We start from the raw sequence: 20,190 nt of genomic DNA, 5'->3' as shown, positions 1-20,190 counted from the left end.
AAGAATATGTTGGGGCTGTGGGACCAAAGAAGGTATCTACTGAAACAGTAATGGTATTTTCAAGGTGCAATTTTTGGTAAATTCTCCTATCCATAATCCTGGATAATGAACCATTATCTAACCACACTAGCTGGTTTACACAACATCCTGCCCAAACGAAATTTCATCCTAGCCTAACCTACCCTCCTGCAAGACCACAGACAGAATTTAGGAAAACAAGTGCAATGGTGGTGCGCAGCTGCACTAACTAGCCTTGAAGGACAGACGACCAAGGAAGGAGTTTGCCATGCGCATATTTAGCATGAAGGTTTGTATGGTTTGTGTGCCTATACAAAATTCAGATAAACCGTGCACGCGGTCATTCTCTCTCTCACACAGACGCGCGCGCACGCACAGTCCTTCCACAGCACACACCCCTAGCAGACCCCAGGACCTGTTGTTGCAGCCTTCCATGGCCCAAGCTCTCCCCTCAACGCTTATCCACACTTCCTTGCCCCACACGACAACCTTCCCTGCGTCAGCTGTCCAGCTGCCCCCCCCCATCTTTGAACTTGCACTCCCATTCTCGTGCCTCCCTGCTGCGACATCCATGCTTCGTCATCCAACAACCCCGCCAACCTCCCCTTCGTTGCCCAAGTCCCCGCCGCCCTCCTAGCCACGGAGAGCCCTTCTGCACGGACCGGCTTCCCGCGGTCCCTCCTCAGGCTCGGCTTCTCCGTCTATCCCAAGCCCATCCGCCCCACAGGCTCCTTGCACCCTACCCGTCTTTCCTCTCAGCCCTCAGCCCTCCGCCGCATATGTCACAGAGCGGACGAAGGCAGGCGGCCTCGTTACGCTTCCTGCAGCCATTATACGCGGCCTGCTCGTCGTACCTGTCAGCGGAGGCCGCGTCCTCCCCGCACAGAGGCACCCGGCCAGTTCCGCATTAAGAGCACGGGGGAGGAGCGAACCAAGACGCGGGAAGAAGGCGGGGATTGAGAGGTTGGGAATGAACCATTCAGCCGTTCCGAGGGGAAGGAGCCGAGCAGGAAAAAAGCGCGAAGCCCAAAGGGGCGGGAAGGGGCGTCACCGTCGCGGGCTTGAGTACCAAGGCCAGCGCATCCCAAGGCTGAGCAGAGGCACCAGCCCCTTCACAGTTACGTTCTTAATTATAAAACATAGTCCCTCCCTAGTAGTCCAATTGCTGTATAAAAGTGCGAAGGCCAAATCCTACGTTTTCAGAAGCAACGAAAGAATAGGACACTAAGTTCCAAAGGATGTCCCAAGAAGCTGTTTCTCACAACCAAATTTTGACGTATCATTCTTTTGAAAATATGCTACTTTAACATAGTATAACTTAGCAACTTAAGTTACAACAAAACCAAAATGGGGAAAGCTGTAATGGTCATTCATTTTCAAATTAATTTCTGTCCATTCATAGGTCTTGATGAAGTAAGTTCATATGTGCATTTTCAGCACCAGAAGAGTAGATTTTAATGTATTAAGTATGAGACAGATTTCTTTTATTAGATTTTATTCTTTTACAAAAACATTAAATTTTTGAACAGTAACAGTTAGAAATATAGAATTAAAAACAAGAATTCCATAATTGCAAAAGTTTATTAAAAACTTGTAAATTGTTATATACTGTATGTGCTTTCTAAGGTAAAGACCAGTGGAAAGAGACTAATCTCATGTGCAAAATAGTCATAAAGCTGACACCACAGATATGGCACTTGCTACACAGCCAATAATTATATTGGTTCAAGGGCCTAAGCTCTAAACACATCTGCAGAGAAAACCAATTTAAATTCTGAAAGAAGCAAGCACTCTTAGTGGACCAAGAAATTTCAGATATAATTTCTGGTATCAGATATCCTGGCAAGTATGTTGATGCATATTTTTCAAGTCATTTATTCCATTAACAACTATTCCTAGGAAAATGTATTTGTGCCTAAATCCACTGACATCAATAAGCTAAAATGTGCTCACTCCTGAGGTTTAGGCTGTAAACACTAAACTCTTTATGAGTATATGGGCCATCAAGAAATAATTGGACATGTTCAAGTTATTGATGGAAAGATATACTGTAAACCTGTCCTTCATATCCTTGCTACACAAGAACCTTTTTGAATCACAAACATGAACTGGGTTCTATTCCTTCTTGAAGATATCCAAAGGCAACATTTAACAAATCTCCCACCACAGACATCCATCCAGGGAGGCAAACGCCATTATGTTGATGTTCATTATGATATCATGATACAAAACTTGTGACTTATGTATCTGTATCCAACATTGGGACCAACTATGAAAGAGCAGGATTACATCATGATGCATGAGTCACTATTTTTGGCTAAGTGTTTTGTAGCAAATACCTGTATCTCCAACTAAACAGCTTTGTCAGAGAAGGGAAACATTTGAAGTAAAGAACTAATAGAGAGGAGATAAGAAAATGATTAACCTTAATGGCCACTTTTTTTCATGTGATTCTTCTCTATTAACTGTCATTCCAGATGAGGTTCCAAACATATATTTACCTTGAAAAGACATCTGGAACTTCACAGGTAAAGAGACTTAGTAAAGGTAAAGATTTCCCTTGACATTAAGTCTTATGATTATGAAAGAGACTTAGAAGACTAGAAAAACAATAATCAAGAAAAGGTTAATTCACTTACCCCTCTCTTCTGTACTACAAACTGCCCTTCATAACATGTTTTTCCAACAAAAATAACAATCAAGATTTTATTACACTAACCTCTGTGTAATATTTAGATTTGTCCTTTAATGCATGGATGAATAAAAGAAAAAGGTAGTAATCTTATATGCAATTAAGTTATTACTCAGAATGGTGTATTTTGTACTATATAGACAACACACTGGGTTGCATTACCTCTCCATATTCAAAGGAGTTTCATATAACAGAATCAGGTAACTGATCATGTCTTCCTAGTTATTGTACATATATTAGTAATGGCTATATTTCTTGATGAGAGGGTGGAGGGCAGAAATATTAGAAAAGATCCTAGGGCAGAAATATTACAAAAGGTCCTAGGAGATTTCTGTAGTACTGTATAGCTATCCTTCCAATTCAAAGAGTCACTTCTAAAAAGTCCACAAAATGGCACCTGTCACATATGTCCACAGTCTATCCAGGTCTCTGTTCATTGTTTTGAATGTCAACATGTTTTAGCTACATTCAGCCCAGAAGACCAAAAAAACCCAAAAAGGATATACAAGGAACCTTGCCTCTGAAACTCCCAAGAAGATTCTATAAGTCTGGATGGCGGCCTTGAAATTAAATAGGAAAAAAAGGAGTAAAGAAAAAGCTCCTGGAAAATTATTAGGATGGATTCTTCTTCTCTTCCATGTTGAGGCATTTCAGTTCCAATTCTGAAAAATAATGACTAAAACATCATATAATCCATCTCATTTGTTTTCTATATATATTCCATCAGATCAAAGAAATCACAGTCTTCTGCATTGCTTCAGTGCTTTTGATAAAGGAGAATAGCTCTTATTGGCAAAAGGTAACCGATGTAATAGCTCACTGCCCTTAGACAGTATACTCATTCATTGACATCCCAGATCTCTGAAAGAAGTGGTGGCAGCTTTTTGTCCTGTAGCCGAAGAGCAAACACTTGTTCAGAATGAACACTACTTAAAGTCCGAAGACTGACCAGTTTCATTAACATCCGTGGGAACATTAGATGATCCTGTAAAATCATATACGAATGGACAAAGATATCAGTATGATCAAAAGTCTGTTGCTCTGTCTTACTTTTCTTATGGAGAATAAGATTAAAAACGATTTGCCTACCCTTAGGGTATTAGCAAAATTGCATCATGGACTGGCCAAAGAGCCTCAACTTCTATGCTATCACTACAGAATAACTTATTCTGAATAAATTATGGAAGTTGTAGGCATATACTATGCATGTGTTGCATAAGGTATTTGAATCTTAAGATTTGCTCTCCAAAGATTCCCTGAGCTTCCAATTCTTCAGCTACCAATTTTTTGTAAAAAAAAAAAAAAAAAGTCCCCCACTGTCTCTATAGAACTACACTGTACCCCATAGCATCTCTCACTAAAAGATATCAGAATGATCAAAAGCTCTAGTCAACAGCTCTAGTCTCTGAGTAAACACACATTCTCTGTTCTTTTTATTCACAGAATTGAATAAAGGTAAAATGGCAAAGTAGCAGTAGCACTGCAGGTAAAAAGCTCATATTCAGAAGAGCTGCACAGTGCTTGGATGCAAAAGTAAAAAAGTGATTTGGAGTAGCACCTGTTGGTTTAAAGCATTACAGATAGGTACTATTTGTGCACCCACAACTTTTGCTTTCAGATCTAATGCACTGCATAGCCCAAATTACAAATGTAAAACATGTCCAGCTAAAAGAATTTCAGGTTCAGAAAAATTTGTAGAACAGCTGCTAGTCAGGGTATGGCTACATATTTGTTGAATAATTCAGCCATACCATGCAGTCCATGATGGTCAACTTAAAATGGATTCTGTTTTAATCAGATTCTTTCACACATGCGCTGTTAGCAATGCAGTCATTTTCGCAGCTTAGCCAAGACACTTACATTTGGTCTGTGAATACAAATGTATGAGTGAAGGGCTTCTACATAGGTATGCTGAAGCTTTTCTACCAGGGATTGATCTTGAACATTTGGCCGATCTGTTAAGGAAATAGTTAAAGCATCATTTAAAATATATTTGTTTGCTTGTTTGTCAAATTTATATGGCCACCCATCTCACCTGAAGTGACTCTGGGCAATATACAGTAAAACCAAGAATTAAAACATTTTGCAAACCCATAAAACAATAAGCATAGATAAAACAAGACCATGAGAGGGAAGATGTTTACATACAGTATAACCAGTGTGCAGACTCCCTATTACCAGGGAGCCTGCATACTGTTTATACTGTATGTAAACATCTTCCCTCTCATGGTCTTGTTTTATCCATGCTTACGGGAGGTTCCAGGGAGTCTGTTACCATTTTTTTGTTTTTGTTTTTGTTTTTTAAAAAAAGAAACATACAAGCAGCTGAATTCAAACTGCTTTGTGGTTAAACTTAAAAAACTTAGTACCATGCCTGTTTCTCCAGTCTAGTCTACAACTCTCTAAGCACCTTATAGCTTAGAAATAGCATACAGAATAACGGCTTCCTGATCCAATTTCCCCATCTGCTGTGATTTATCATTTTTTAAGAAAAAACATTGAGAATTAGCACAGTTCAGCAAAAACCATGTATCAGGTTCAACAGCAAATAAGGAAATGGGGAGAGACAACAATAATATGCTGAATATTAAGCTATGAACAAGGCAAATTCAAATCTGTAAGACAGATGACTTTAAAGAAAATGATTCCAGCCCAAGCACTTTTATATGTACCACATCCACCATCTTGTCTATTTTGATCCCTCCCTGCAGATACCACTAGCCTTGAATTTAAGTATACCATAACACGACCAGCCCATCCATCTCTTCCCCAAAAGTCCCAGCACCATCCTTCACCTGCTGCAGTGCAACACCACCAGCTTTCCCCACCCTAGAACACCTATACTCAGAACATACAGTACATGTTCTGGGTCTGCATCTGGACTAAACACACATATTTTGGGTTCAGACAGATTGTGCATCTTTTGGGTCAGGCATGAACCAACCAAACCTGTTTATTCCATGAACAGGACATTAGTGCACAACCCTAATTATTATTCATGACAAAAAAAATTCCTTAGGGTGACATTAGGGCACTGCTCTACATATTATGTGTGTTCTTCTTGATAAGAGATCCTTTTTACATACAAACAAATGCATACATTCTATTTTTGATTCAGCTCCCTCCCAGCTTGTTACCTGGAGAAAAAATGCTGATGGCAATTAAAAGTGCATACTCAGCATCACTGAGCTGTAGTTCATTCATGCTCTTTGAAAATCCAAAAATGGGATTAATAAACTCAATTTGTAGGCCTGGGAATAAAACAAAAAGTGATTTAGAAATAGATACAGCTTCTATATTTTGCCAAGCAAATTATTTGTGCAACTCTAGATGAGGATACATGTAGTCCTTGTTTAGAAACCACAACTGGGATCAGCAACTCGACTGTTAAGCGAAGTGGTCAGTAAGTGAAACCACTCACTGTGTACTACTATGTGCTTATGATCTTATTTTAGCTTTCCTTTGCTTTACAGACCTGTTGAAGGTTGTAAATGCAAGGATTGGTCACAAAGTTATTTTTTCATCACTGTTGTAACTGTGAACGGTCGCTAAATGAGGCAGTTGCTAAACAAGAACTACCTGTATTTAAAAGGGAAGGGAAGGTCCCAGTCTTCCAAGGTAATTCCTCTCCCTTAAGTTATTTCTGAGAAGAGGCAATCTTTTTTATTGTATGGCCACATTTCCTGAGGACAAATCAGATGTAGACACTGCCAGGCTTCGAAATGAATCAAGATTGGACCTGGTTAATGTTTGGATGGGAGAATGCCACGGATTATCAGGACTATAGGCCAGAAGTTGAAATAACCTCCAAGGTGGCAATGGCAAACCACTTCCTTACTGCTATTAAGAAAACTGCATGGATGTGTCCATAAGGTTACCATGATTCAAGCTTGATTCAGGGACATCTTTATTTTAATTGATTGAGAGCCACATGACAATGATGGGAAGACCAAAACAAAATATGGTGGGCCTATTTTCTTCCTGTCTATGCGCTTTTCTATTTCTTCCACTCTCCCCCACCCCCCAAAACACATGGACAATAGGCTGCATGGAAAGGGAAGTGTGAGGAGGTCTGAATGGATCAATTGCAAAAGGCTCCTGAAATTAACCTGAGAACTTTATATGGCCCAAGGCTGTAACTTCTTCACCCCAAATTAGGACATCTACTCTCTCTGTACTGTATATATATATATACTATATATACTCACAAATAAGCCAAGAATTTTAGGTGCCAAAATATGCCCAAAAAATTGGGTTCAGATTATCTGCGGATAGGTTTATCCACAACTATATACAGTAATACTTTTTAAAGTACCCATATATCCTGTATATACTCACAGATAAGCCCATCCACAGATAAGCTGACCCTCAAAATTTTAACCAAAATACCATGAAAAATGGTTAATCCATGGACTACCCACAGATAAGACAATTGTGAAAAAATCAAAACATACAAAAATTTCAAGGGTCAGCTTATCCACGGTAGTTTGGTTAAGAGTTCAAGGGTTGGCTTATCCACAGATGGGTTTATATGTGAGTATATACAGTACACACACACACATACCCCTACTGTATATTCAGTGTCATAAGTAGTTTGGGGATTTCAGATCAAGGAATCTACATAAAAGGGAAAAAAAGGTTGTTTGCTGCCTGGACAGGTTAATATTCATTGATAGAGCACTGTACTTGAAAAAGTGTGAGCAATTAAGAGAAAAAAATTAATTATATGCTTCCTGCCAATACACTTTCAAAATTGTATGTATATATGTATTTATTATACAAATATCCCACCTTTGTTTCAGAAGCTCAAGGATATACTTAGCACTACCTTCTCCAATTTTTCCCCACAACAACAACCCTAAGGGATTGACTGGACTGATAGAGAGCAACTGGCCCAAACTCATCCAGTAAGCTTCCATGGCTAGGAGTTTATTTGACCCTGCTTCTCCCCAGTCCCAGGCAACACCTTAACCACTTGCAGAGGATCTAATCTTGCCAGTCTGGTATAGTGGTTAAGATGCTGGCCTAGAAACCAGGAGACTGAGTTCTAGGCCAGTCATTCTCTCTCAGCCCAACCTACCTCACACGGTTGTTGTGGGGAAAACTATTAGGTACAGTAAGTTCACCAGCTTGAGTTATATATAAAAATCGGGATAAAAATCTAATAATCACCATCATCATCTTCTACCACTTATTTTGAAATCATGAAGTTATGTGAGCTGACAGAGAGGTAGAAAAGAAGGAAAAAACTTTATACTAAAAGTCTACTAGTACAACACTGAATTCCACCCTTAATATTCAGCTTTTTGGATAGCTATTTCATGTCCTCCAAAAATGTTCCCATAGGAAACCATATATCTCTTCTAATCCACCCTAACTTTTTTTCTTATACAATTATTGCTATTTCCAAAAATTTTGCCCGGTCTCATATTTCAGGTTGAAGATTAAGCCTATACACTCTTTCATAACAGAATTTCAATTTTACTTTTTAGAAAAGCTGACTTTAATATTGATCCATAATGCATGGAGAACAAAATCTCCTTGACAATCTGAAATGTGTTTAACTCACCAGCCTTGGAAAAATCGTCCCGATTGTAACTCAAATCTTTCAAAAAAGTTATGCTTTCTGTTTCTGGATTGTAGCGCCTAGATGTCTCCAACAGCATTACCTTGAATATACACACACAACACACATACCAAGACCAGACACAATTATAAGTCTTACAATAAAATCAATTAAAATGTTTTTGCACTCACAGTCTATATCATAAGTGATGAAATAAACGATGATACATCTGCTGCTTTGATACATCTGTTTTGCTTTTTCTTATTAATTATGTTGTAAACTACCTTTTTTAAAAGACTTTTTTATCCCGCCTTTATTATTTTTATAAATAACTCAAGGCGGCGAACATACCTGACACTCCTTCCTCCTCCTATTTTCCCCACAATAACAACCGTGTGAGGTGAGTTTGGCTGAGAGAAAGTGACTGGCCCAAGGTCACCCAGCTGGCTTTCATGCCTAAGGCAGGACTAGAACTCTCGGTCTCCTGGTTTCTAGCCCGTTACCTTAACCGCTAGGCCAAACTGGCTCTCTTGAAAGTTCAGTATGTACAGAAAATTGACATAAAGTGAGTAAATAAATACACAACATACAAAAAGATTTTTCTTGTCCTCTCCTTTCTCTCCAATCCTCCCTACACTCAAGTTTGTCCTAAGTTTTAGTGATTTCTCTGTGACTGATTTATTTATTTATTTATTTATCAATCAATCAAATTTTTATCACAGCCCATCTCCCCCCACAAGGAGGGACTCTGATGCAGAGGCAACTTGATGAGTAAAAGCCCTTCTTATGGAAATAATTTACAACTAATCTGAGAAGATTCTGTTTTCCTCTCATCCCTCTGAGGCATCGCCACCCTTCTGAAGATAGCCTCCCTGATTCTCAAAACATGTATTTTGCCCAGGTCTGTAGAATACAGGTAACAATAAGAAAGTATCAATCCACCAAACATCCTTTTGTGAATTTAGGACCCCAATCAGAATGTGTTCCTGTGAACCCCACTAGGTAGACCAGAGCTAGAAATCAACTCCACAGAAGGCTAAAACTATTTTTATTGAGATTGGTTATAATAACTTGCAAATCTGATTGTGCTGTACCTCCTCCCCTTCTTATACTCCAGTGAATTAGAGAAGCTTCTGCCTGAGTCACTTCCAAGTGTTATCTTGTTGCTCTGGACTTAAAAGTTGTTTCAGCCCCTTTTGCCTAGGTAACGGTTCCTGCATATTTCTGTCAAGGTGATCTTCCACATTCTCTACAGTTCCACTATAGCCATGACTTGGGTTTCAGATTAAATCTTCATCCCACTCTCTGTGGTCACCATAACATCAGTTGGATTTTGATTGAAAAGATCTAGAGGTTCAGAACCTCCCAATCAGCCAGGGAAAGGATTCATTCATTCATTCATTCATTCATTCATTCAGATGCAGCCTGACTCCAAACAACTCTGAGTGGCTCACAATACACCAAATAGTACAAATACAACAGAATAGAAACACACAACAAAACCAGAAGAAGAACAAGATAGTGAAACTGGTAAACCCCAAAACATCCCACCAACATCTGACAGCCATAGGAAAGGGTCTGGGAACAGCCAGGTCTTTACAGCCCTCCAGAACACCAACAGGGTGGGAGCCATTCAGATCTCAGGGGAAACCTCATCCAGAGGGCAGGTGCTGTTATAAAGAAGGTGCGCTTCCTGGGTCCTGATAGATGACATTGTTTAATCTTAGGAACCTGGAGCACACCAACACTTTCAGCCCAAATTGGCCAGGAAGATACCATGGGAGATAGGTGGCCCCTCAAGTAATTGGGCTGTATGCCATGTAGGGCATTAGAGATCACAACCAGCACCTTGAATCACACATGGAAGTAATCTGGCACCCAATGCAGCTCGCAGAGCAGAGGTGTCACTTGGGTATACTGAGGCATGCCCACAACTGCCATAAAGGAAGGAAATGGTGGTCAAATCCTGTTTTCTAAAATATTCCCCGCTTTGGAAAGCTAACATCAGAAAACTTTAGCTTAAAATAGTTTGCTCATAAAGCATATGATTTTTAAAATGCTTTTTGGTCCTAAAACTGCTCTATTCAAACATTAATAAAAAGTTTGTCTCCTTTGTCATTAGCTGGTGATACAAAAGGAAACTGCACATACGTTCTCAATGCTGTGTATGATAATGTCACTCCTTCTAAGAAAAGTGGTAGAGTGCAGGACTTACTTCTATTGTAGAAGTCTTCAAAAGAGCAATTTGGTCTTCTCTAGTGAGTTCCAAGAAACCTGGCAACTGTTTTGCAAAGTCCACAATTTCCTGCACAGAAATGATGGCAAGTTCCGTGAAATGAGCAAAGCGCTGTTGACGTGCTTCACGATGAAGAGGATCTGAAATCTGAGGCCAGGGCTGTGGTTGAGTAGCAAAGCCACAAAGAGAGTAAGAAGACTTTAATAAGGGTGGAAAGAAAAAACTGAATGTCCATTGAAATTAGTATCCCCGTTCTCATACAATATCCCATATCTGTCATACAAGTCTGATCTAAACAAAACTACTATATCTGGTTAATAAGTTATAACTGGCTGCCATACAACCCCTCAGGAACATGTTACATGACCCTTTGGCATGGGGAATCCAGGTGAGTCACTCCCCTTCAACGAAAGCAAGTTTCCACCAACCATCCTTCCAGGCCTTTGACCCCAGCGCTGAAAGGTAAAAGCTAGCTCGTCTCAGTCTATTATGCAGAGCCCTTTGGGTCTCAGGAGACAATGAGAAAATGAATGCAGTGTCTATTAAGTATGGGATATCACTCCACAAAGTTAACTCTACAAAATCAAGAGAAAGCTTTAGTGAAGGTAAGAGCGTGTCTGCTTTCTCCCTCTATTTAACAGCCCACCAAAATTGTGCTTTTACCGTCACTTTGAGCCTATCTGTGAAAGACCGCTGATTACACTGCTGTTGAGCTGCAACAAGCTTTTCTATCATAACAAGCTGCTCTGGTGTCATTTTGGGAAGGGTGCTTAGAGGAGATGGTGGGTTCTGTCGCACAGCTATCATCCGGGCTTGATCATCTTCTCGCTTCTTAAGTTTCTTCAACTGGATCTGCTCTTCAGAGAGAACACCTAAATGTAGAGCATAGGACAGATAGGAATCAATACCATGGCTACCAACCTACTCAAAGTAAATAATCACTTTTGCAAAAGCCTCAGATTGTCCTGTTCAGACTATGAGGCAGCCAGGCAGGTTTCTTATAAAAACTTTTTATTAAGCAACTATTTACACTCGTTAAATCCTATGAAAAATAAGGCAAGACTGGTAATCAAGACCACCCAGGCTATAATGGAGAAGCAGGCAAGGCTGGGACTGGAGGCAAGAGTCTGTGGACTGGCACCTGGACAGGATTGGATGGACACGAGGATACTAGGCGAGACCAAACTGGAACCACTGGACAAGGCTTGACTCTGGAGGCTGGGCTAGACTGAACTTGGTATTCAAGGGCAGACTGTGGACTGGAACAAGGACTGGACTGAACTGGAGAATCTGAACAAGGCTGAGAACTTGAAGCAGGACCGGACTGGACTGGACTGGAAACTCGGGGCAAGGCTGAGCACTGGAAACAAGACTGGACTGAACTGGAGACTTGGGGCAAGGCTGGGAGCTAGAAGCACAATGAAACTGGACTGGAGATCCTGGGCAAGGCTGGAAGCTTGGAGCACGACAAAACCTGGCTGGAGAGGCTGGGCTCAACTGAGAGCTAGGAACAAAACTGGGAACGCGCTTGGAACGCACAGAATGGCAGTGGTGAGGTCTGAAGCTGGACGTGAGGCTGAGGTTGCTGGATTCGGCAGGGAGGAGATCCTCTGAGGCAGCGTGTGCAGGATACAGGTCCTCTACAATAGGGAATGCAGGTGCTGATTCCTCTCCGGCTACAGACAAGGTTTCCAATGCAGTTAAGGACTCTTCCACTGGGGCTGCGAGCTCGAAGGATTGGTTGTCTCCAGGAGCTTGCTCTTCACACATCTGCTTTTTATGCCAATCCTTTGCATGCCTATTCCCTTCTGTAGCCAATCGGGCTGCCTTCTCCTTCACATGCTTTTCTGCATGCCTTCCTTGCGCGCTGATTGGAGGATTCGAATCCTCCTCCGAAAACTGGCCAATCAGCATCTGAAACTTCTCCCGCGCTGCTGAGTCACTTCTGGGTTTTGCTTTTTATTTATTTATTAATCAAACTTATCACCACCCATCTCCCAAAAGGGACTCTGGGCGGTTTACAATAAAAGATAGATAAAAATATAAAACTATAAAACCCTATAATACAAATACAATAAATATAACAAAAACCTTGATGGTTAAAAGTTCTTTATGATTTGCAGGCAGAGCTGGGTCCTTCTAAGAAACTAACCATCCCCAGAAATGGCTACTCTCCCTCCCGCCCCAGGCATAATTACAGAACCAGGTCTTTAGCTGTTTCCTAAAGTCCAGGAGGGAAGGAGCTAATCTCACTTCCAGGGGAAGGATATTCCAAAGGCCAGGTGCTACTGCAGAGAAGGCCCGCCTCCTGGACCCCACCAGATGGAATTCTCTTGCAGACGGGGTCCGTAGCATGCCCTCTCTACACGACCAGGTGGGACGGGCTGATGTGATGGGGAGGAGAAGGTCCCTTAGGTAACCTGGACCCATGCCATGTAGGGCTTTAAAGGTGATAACCAACACCTTGAATTGGACCCGGAAGCATACTGGCAACCAATGCAGCTTGCGGAGCAAAGGAGTGATGTGTGCTGATCTTGGGAAACCCAAGATTGCCCGCACAGCTGCATTTTGCACCAGCTGTAGCTTCCAGATACTCTTCAAGGGTAGCCCCATGTAGAGCACATTGCAGTAGTCTATATGGGAGATAACCAGTGCATGAGTGACCGTTTGAAGGGTCTCTCGCTCCAGGAAGGGGCGTAACTGGTGCACAACACGAAGTTGCACAAAGGCCCTCCTGGCCATGGCTGCCACCTGCTCTTCGAGCAGGAGCCGTGAGTCCAGGAGGACCCCCAAGTTACGCACTGGGTCTGTCTGGGGCAGTGCAACCCCATCCAGAACTAAAAATGACAATTTCCCAGAAATTGAGGAGCCATTAATCCACAGCCACTCCGTCTTCCCCGGGTTCAGCTGCAACCTGTTGTCCCCCATCCAGGCCCCGACAGCCCCCAGGCACTCGGAAAGGGTGGCCACAGCATCACCCGGGATGGAGATGTATAATTGGGTATCATCTGCATATTGATGATACCTCACTCCGCAGTGACGGATGATCTTGCCCAGTGGTTTCATGTAGATGTTAAAAAGGAGCGGAGAGAGTACCAAACCCTGCAGCACCCCACAAAGGAGGGGCCGTGGGCTGGATCTCTCACTCCCTATCAACGCCGAGTGGGACCGACCCTGGAGGAAGGAGGTGAACCAGCGCAGAACCACGCTGCCCACCCCCAACTCCCTAAGCCGGTCCAGAAGGATACCATGGTCAATGGTATCGAAAGCCGCTGAGAGATCAAGAAGAGCAAGAATGGATGCACTGCCTCCATCTCACTCCCGCCAGAGGTCATCCATAAGTGCGACCAATGCCGTTTCCGTCCCATAACCGGGCCTGAAACCTGACTGAAAGGGGTCTAGATAATCCGTTTCATCCAGAATTGTCATGAATACTGATGGTGAGCAGGAGGGGGCCCCTATCCAGGGGGGAAAACACATGCGTAGTACTGAGGAGTTAAGCAGCCATTCAAAGAGACACAGATCAGACCTGCCTTAACTTTTGGGGTTTATCTGTCTGGGTTTTTCCCACGCTTCTTCAGTTTGTTAGGATTTTCTGTCTAATGTAGCAGTAATAAAACACTAGAGACCTATCCTTGTCTCAGCGTGGTTCCTGGCTGTTAGGACAAGAATCCTCTGGAGCTGCAAAGCCACCACTTTCTCAACCACCTTCCCCAAAAAGGGGAGGTGGGAGACTGGGCGAAAATTGCCCAGTATAGTAGGGTCCAGCAATGGTTTCTTGAGGAGGGGGCGCACCAGCGCTTCCTTAAAGGCTGCTGGGAACACCCCCTCTCTCAAGGATGTGTTTACCATCGCCTGGACCCAGCCACATGTCACCTCCCGTGCTGCTTTCACCAGCCAGGAGGGGCATGGGTCTAATTGGCACGTGGTAGCATTTACAGTCTGAAGGATCCTGTCCACTTCCTCGGGTTCAACAGGATTGAACTGGTCCCAGATAACCTGGTAAGTACATTCCCTGGGTATCTTCTCCGACTCTGTCTCATGCTTGGAGTCTAACTCGGTCCAGATCCCAGCGATTTTATCCTGCAGGTGCCCCGAAAATTCCTCCGCATGGCCCTATAGATGGAAGTCTGACTCCCCTTTCCCTAAAAGGGATTGGGTAATCTTAAACAGGGCGGCCGGGCGGCAATATGCGGATGCAATAAGAGTGGAGAAGTACTGGCGCTTTGCAGCTCTTACCGCCACAAGGTAGGCCTTAATCGCGGCTCTAGCTTGTGTTTGCTCGGGTTCAGCTTTTGTCTTCCTCCAGCGGCGCTCTAGGCGTCTCTTAACTCTCTTCAAAACCCTGAGCTCCTCCGTAAACCACGGGGAGTGCCGGGTTTGAGTGGGCAAGAGAGGCCACACAGGCGCGATCCTGTCCAAGGCTCCAGCTGCCTCCCTATTCCAGGCAGCAGCCAGGGCCTCCGCTGGACTGTGCAGGAGAGACTCGGGTATAACCCCCAGCTCCCTCTGAAACCCAGCCGGGTCCATCAGTCGCCGGGGGCGGACCAATCAAATGGGTCCTGCCTCCCTGCGGAGGGGGGCGGCACGAGAGAATCTTAAGGCCACCAGGGCATGATCCAACCATGCTTTCCTGGTTTCTGCCTCGTAAGTTTCTGTTTCCCCTTCTGTCTCAAAAAGAGTTTCGTTTTCTGAGTCAGAAGCCAGCTGAAACCTCACAAAGTTAACTTTTTGACATTTTAGGCCAGAAACACGAAATCTTGCTATTTCTTGTTTCTTAAGTATCAAGCAGTTTAACTCTATATTCAAGGATGATATTTACATTAACTATACTTACAAAATCACTTGTCTGCTTTTAGCTCCTGTATACTGGCAGTTCATTCTCATGCACCAAAAAAAACTCAGAACACTGGTCACTTACTATGAAGGCTCCTTCCAGCTTGACTTACAGAGACCTAGAACAACGGGTCTATTGCCCATGAAATGTGAACTCACCTCATCTAACCTTGGCAATTAATACTGCTGGTCTCATAGTCACCCCTTGGTTCTCTAGCTCTGTCCATGACTAAATTGTACATAATTTGCAGTGAAAAACCCAATCACAAAAATAAGAAAAAGGAGAGGAAAAATATATCCTTGACCACTCTCAAGGGTCTATTCTGGATGCCAGAATAAGCCCAAATGGCCAACTGCCCTTTCATCATTGAGGTTTATCCCACAAGAAAGGCGAATTTGGAACAACCACACCAGAGGGAACCTTCACATTAAGTCATCAAAACACCATTTAGTGTTTGGTGTGGAAAAGCACCTAACAATGAGATGCATGACAGCATCACCTGCACAACTTAGTATGGATGTGTATCCGAGTGACTCATACAGAGAAAATGTCCAAGAAAAAGCATTTGGTCAGACAGGTAAAATGAAGTGCAGGAAAGGATTCTGGGAAGAAACTGATAGCAAATCTGACAGAAAGCATCCTACATTCTAGACTGGCATTTTGTGATAAAGTTATCAATTTAAGTAAGAACTAAAAGGGACAAAAAATGAAAATTATTGAAGGCATACACACATACATTGACCTCAAGAAGAGTAACAGAAGGTTGTACAGATGCTGCATAGAGATTCCAGATACTTAGGAGTACAATTATTCTTATAGTTGCCTGTCATAAGATTGTATATATTGATAAGCATGTTTGAAATAAGAATATTTTATGATTTGGGAGAAGATGTTGTCATATAGCCCCATTTTTATCTCTGGTGAAACAGTATTGAATTACTAAATAAATTACCCAGATCTAAGAAAAGTACAAAATGGAACTTGTGCAAGAGCCATTTCAGTTATCCAAAATGGAAAGCTAATTCTAGGATGGAGTGACCTGTTAAACTCTGATATAAAAATTTTAGTGATTTGCTTAGATGGATTTAATATAATACTAGCCTATTTTGTTATCCTGTTTATTAGATTGGCCTGTATCATCCCATAATAGATTTGTGTTTCAATAAAAAGAAAAAGACTTTTTTTTTTCTTAAGATAAATACTGTGAATCTAAGATTCCAGTTTGAGGGTGCACTTCAAATTCTAAATCTGTCAAGTGGTAAGCAAATGGCTTAGCTAAAATACAGTCACATTAGCATATTTTTGAAGGCACAGCAATCACTCACAAACGATTGTGATTAGTGGGTGGGGTTTGCCATGACAGGGTCTTAAGAAGAAGGGCCACCTTTTACAGGAGCTGTTTTGAAAATGTGTTTATTGTGTAATGTCTAATAAAGGTGTTAGGATTAGATCATGTGACTGGCAGGGGGTGTTTGTGAAGAACACTGCTGTGAAGTGGCAGCTGCCCTGTGAAGTCTGCTATTAGGTGGAACCTGGGCTGGTTTACCATTTAGTCATAGGGGTCAATGCTTGGCACTTTAACTACTTTAGAAGCTGTTGTGCTCCCTATGCATACTTCAAGCTACTTGGCAAAGAGAACAGCCGGGGATTTTTTTCCATACTGAGACTGGAAAGAAGGAAACATTTAGGAAATCTATCTGGTAAATTAAAATATGGATTTTAAGGGCTCTGCAAAAATCCAGCTCATGCCACATCCTATCAAAGGAGTATATAGGATTAGGATAGGAGCAATATAAGATGTGGTCTTACATTCCGTGAAAAAGTTAATTTTCAGAATAGAGAGTCTGAATCCCTTTGAAACAAACAGAAGCGTTCACTAATTGGGAAAAAAAACAGCAGATTGGACATTGTCCCAGCCTAATCTGAGATAAATAGTTCAGGTATTAATGTACTTAAATATTCTGAAGTTAGTGAAAATTCAAATAAAAATAATTTAAATAATTTAATTTAAGCATATTTTATTCAAACTGCTTGCTTTAATATATTGTTTTGTGAGCTGTGACCTTATTTTGGGATTCTGTGACAGAAACTGTACTGGCAGTTTTATTATAAAATGTAGCTAAAGGAGCCATTTTGGTCCTACCTGCTCTCTCTCTGTACAGCAATATCTCCAGAGTGATTCTTGATATCCCCACGCTTGGTACTTACATTGCTCTTGCATGCCTGCTTCATAGCACTTGTGCAACCGGCACTCCTGACATTTCCGTCGCATGTACATATCCATCTCACATCTGCCACTGTTCTTGCAGATATACTGGGCCCCTTTGATGATGCTGCGTCGGAAAAAACCTTTGCAGCCCTCGCAACTCAGGACGTTGTAATGGAAGCCTGAGGCTTTGTCCCCACATACACTGCACACCTCATTTCCAAGCATCTTAGGAGCTGGCCCCTTTTTCCTTTTCAGGGGAGGGTTTTCTATAAGCAGAGAAAAGGAATGAAAGGAAAGACTCTGAACTTAGATCTGAAAATGAGAGAAAAGGAGCTTATCATAATGTATACAGGCTAACAGTTTTCATGTACAGTAAAAGGCTGACCTTGGAGAAACTTGAAACATTGCATCTAGTGCAATAAAAGGACATAAGGACCTGTGGTGAAGGAAGGCATCCTCTGCTTATACGTTCTAATAATAGTTACCAATAGTGTTCTATGCATTTCTAGGGTCATGGGACTATAATAGAGATGATTCAATTATTATCAAGAACGAGAATTACATCATAATATATAGGAACAAGCATAGGTTAGAATTCAATAGCATTCCATTAAATATCCCCTCAAATACAAAGCTAGAATATTGGAGAAAAGTTGAGCAATATATGCAATCAATCAAACAATTCCCCTTTCTTCCTACATATCTATTTAAAAAAGAAGCAGCAGCCACTTATATTAGACTTTGAGAGGACCTGGAAATAAAAGCTTCCTAGGATGTTTCACGTAAAAAGATAACAGACACAGAAAGTGGGTAGCCAAAGAAAATATTAGTTCTCATAATGTGGTTGTCATAGTCTCTCTGTGGGTTGGACACCAGAGATCAGCACTGTCTTTTCTGTCTGATTGGAGAGCCTTTACCAGCCTGTTACCATACTAGCCAGAGAATTCTTGGAACTGATTTCAAGAGACTTCGGTTTCCACAATTCCCCAGATAATATGACTGTTGGCCTTGCTACTTGGGGATTATGAAAGCTAAGGTCTAACACACTTGTTGTACACTCATTTTCATTTTACAGTTTCCTGAGTCAGTTTCGTAGACTTTCAAAATCATAAATAATCCAGATTATCCAATATAAGCAGATGACTAGCGCTCATACCAGAAACAGAAATGCTTCTTTCCAAACATCTTTCAAAACTCAGAAAAGTCAAGCAAACACACACACATCCTGCAAACTTTGGAGACTTTCTCACCAGTTTCTTTCCCTCTGCATTTCTTCCCATGGTTTTCCTTTATTTTTTTTTCAAAGCTAGACCCAAAATATATTCCACATTCAACTTCATTTATTATTATACTTCTTATCCTATAATGTATTGCTTGAAGGGAGATAGTTTTGTTTTTAATGTGCAGAAACATTTTTTAAAGTTTCATGCAATCCATAGTACTGTGTAGAATTCCACCACATAGGTCTATCACATGATTTCATTTAGTATAGAGATAATTTCTTACTGTGTTCATAACATATGAATTAAAGCAAGAATGTGGTCTTACCTATAGGCTCAGAGGGAATCTCTGAGCTCTGGAAAAGTGCAAATACCTTTTCCTCCATGTTAAAAACAGTCGTCTTCTTCCCATGGTTCTGTGTGACAAGCTGAGTGGGACCCATGATGGCTGTTCTACAGGGACTCACGTTCTTGTAACCTCTAAAGCATGATTATGACCAAGCTCAGCATGTTTGCATGCAGTCTTCATAAAATGGAGAAAAACAAAAGCTATAATAAAAGAAAAACACAATTCCTGAAGTTACCAAGAAGTCTTCTGTTTTCACACTATAATCCAGAACAGTAACCACCCAGGCTGCTGCCTTCTATAATGATTTGTTCTCATAGATTTATAGTCTTTCTCCTTTAACTAGAATACACTTCTTTCCAATAAAACTCCATTTTTCTGTTAGAAATATAAATATTATTTTTATTTATAAATAATATAACACTTATAATAAAATATTATTTTAATTATTTGTTGATTTACAACCCACCTTTCATACAGGAGCTGAAGAGGGTATACATAGTGCTCCCTCCTATTCTTCCCCACAATAAAAACCCTGTAAGGTAGGTTGGGCTGAGAGAGAAAGACTGGTCCAAAGTTATCCAAACAGCTGATACAGCTGAGCACAGACTAGAACACAGGCCTTCCTGATGCAAAATCACAAGTCAGCTAATAGTAATAATAAAAACAATTTTTAAAATAACTAATTTTTCCACAAACAAAACAATATCACAGCTAATTAATCATCAAATCAGCATAATACTACATAATTACTAAAAAGCTTGTCCAAGACTATCATAACCAGATTATCTTAAGCAGCATTTTCCAACTTGGTGCCCTTCAAATGTGCTGTGCTGTACTGGTGGGTAATAGTGGGAATTGCAGTTCCAGTACATCTGGAGGACATCAGTTTGGGAAAGCTGGATAAAAAGTGAAGAAGCTAGTCAAATTCCCCAAGAAGGCATTTTCACTTTTATTCAGGTAACCATTTTCACTACTTGTATGTCTCCACAAATGTACATCTTTAGGCAGATCACAAACATAAGTCATAAAACCGTTGCGAGAGCTGGACCATAAGGAAGGCTGA

At 41.4% G+C, this 20,190-nt stretch overlaps 2 protein-coding genes across 19 annotated transcripts in view; both read right to left on the bottom strand.

Annotated features, from left to right (window-relative positions):
• Nucleotides 1–954, bottom strand: part of MADD (MAP kinase activating death domain) — a 112,811-nt gene extending 111,857 nt beyond the window's left edge. For 14 of the 17 annotated variants that reach the window (XM_063289709.1, XM_063289712.1, XM_063289710.1 and 11 more), the window contains exon 1: nucleotides 873–954. The gene's annotated coding sequence lies outside the window, so the exon portion shown is untranslated. The remainder of the gene's footprint in view (nucleotides 1–872) is intronic. The other 3 variants (XM_063289720.1, XM_063289726.1, XM_063289723.1) reach the window with 1 other exon arrangement.
• A 1,893-nt stretch (nucleotides 955–2,847) lies between these two features.
• Nucleotides 2,848–20,190, bottom strand: part of NR1H3 (nuclear receptor subfamily 1 group H member 3) — a 41,158-nt gene continuing 23,815 nt past the window's right edge. For both annotated transcript variants that reach the window (XM_063289733.1, XM_063289732.1), the window contains exons 2-9: nucleotides 19,107–19,327; nucleotides 17,558–17,824; nucleotides 11,176–11,384; nucleotides 10,492–10,671; nucleotides 8,280–8,379; nucleotides 5,848–5,961; nucleotides 4,571–4,665; nucleotides 2,848–3,695 (exon numbers count right to left, since the gene is read on the bottom strand). In XM_063289733.1, the coding sequence (XP_063145803.1) occupies nucleotides 3,549–3,695; nucleotides 4,571–4,665; nucleotides 5,848–5,961; nucleotides 8,280–8,379; nucleotides 10,492–10,671; nucleotides 11,176–11,384; nucleotides 17,558–17,824; nucleotides 19,107–19,221 (1,227 nt within the window). In that variant the 5' untranslated portion in view covers nucleotides 19,222–19,327 and the 3' untranslated portion in view covers nucleotides 2,848–3,548. The remainder of the gene's footprint in view (nucleotides 3,696–4,570; nucleotides 4,666–5,847; nucleotides 5,962–8,279; nucleotides 8,380–10,491; nucleotides 10,672–11,175; nucleotides 11,385–17,557; nucleotides 17,825–19,106; nucleotides 19,328–20,190) is intronic.

The sequence above is a fragment of the Candoia aspera genome, chromosome 1 (assembly GCF_035149785.1).
Source record: "Candoia aspera isolate rCanAsp1 chromosome 1, rCanAsp1.hap2, whole genome shotgun sequence".
Classification (NCBI taxonomy): domain Eukaryota; kingdom Metazoa; phylum Chordata; class Lepidosauria; order Squamata; family Boidae; genus Candoia; species Candoia aspera.
This window is presented reverse-complemented; position numbering and strand designations above follow the sequence as displayed.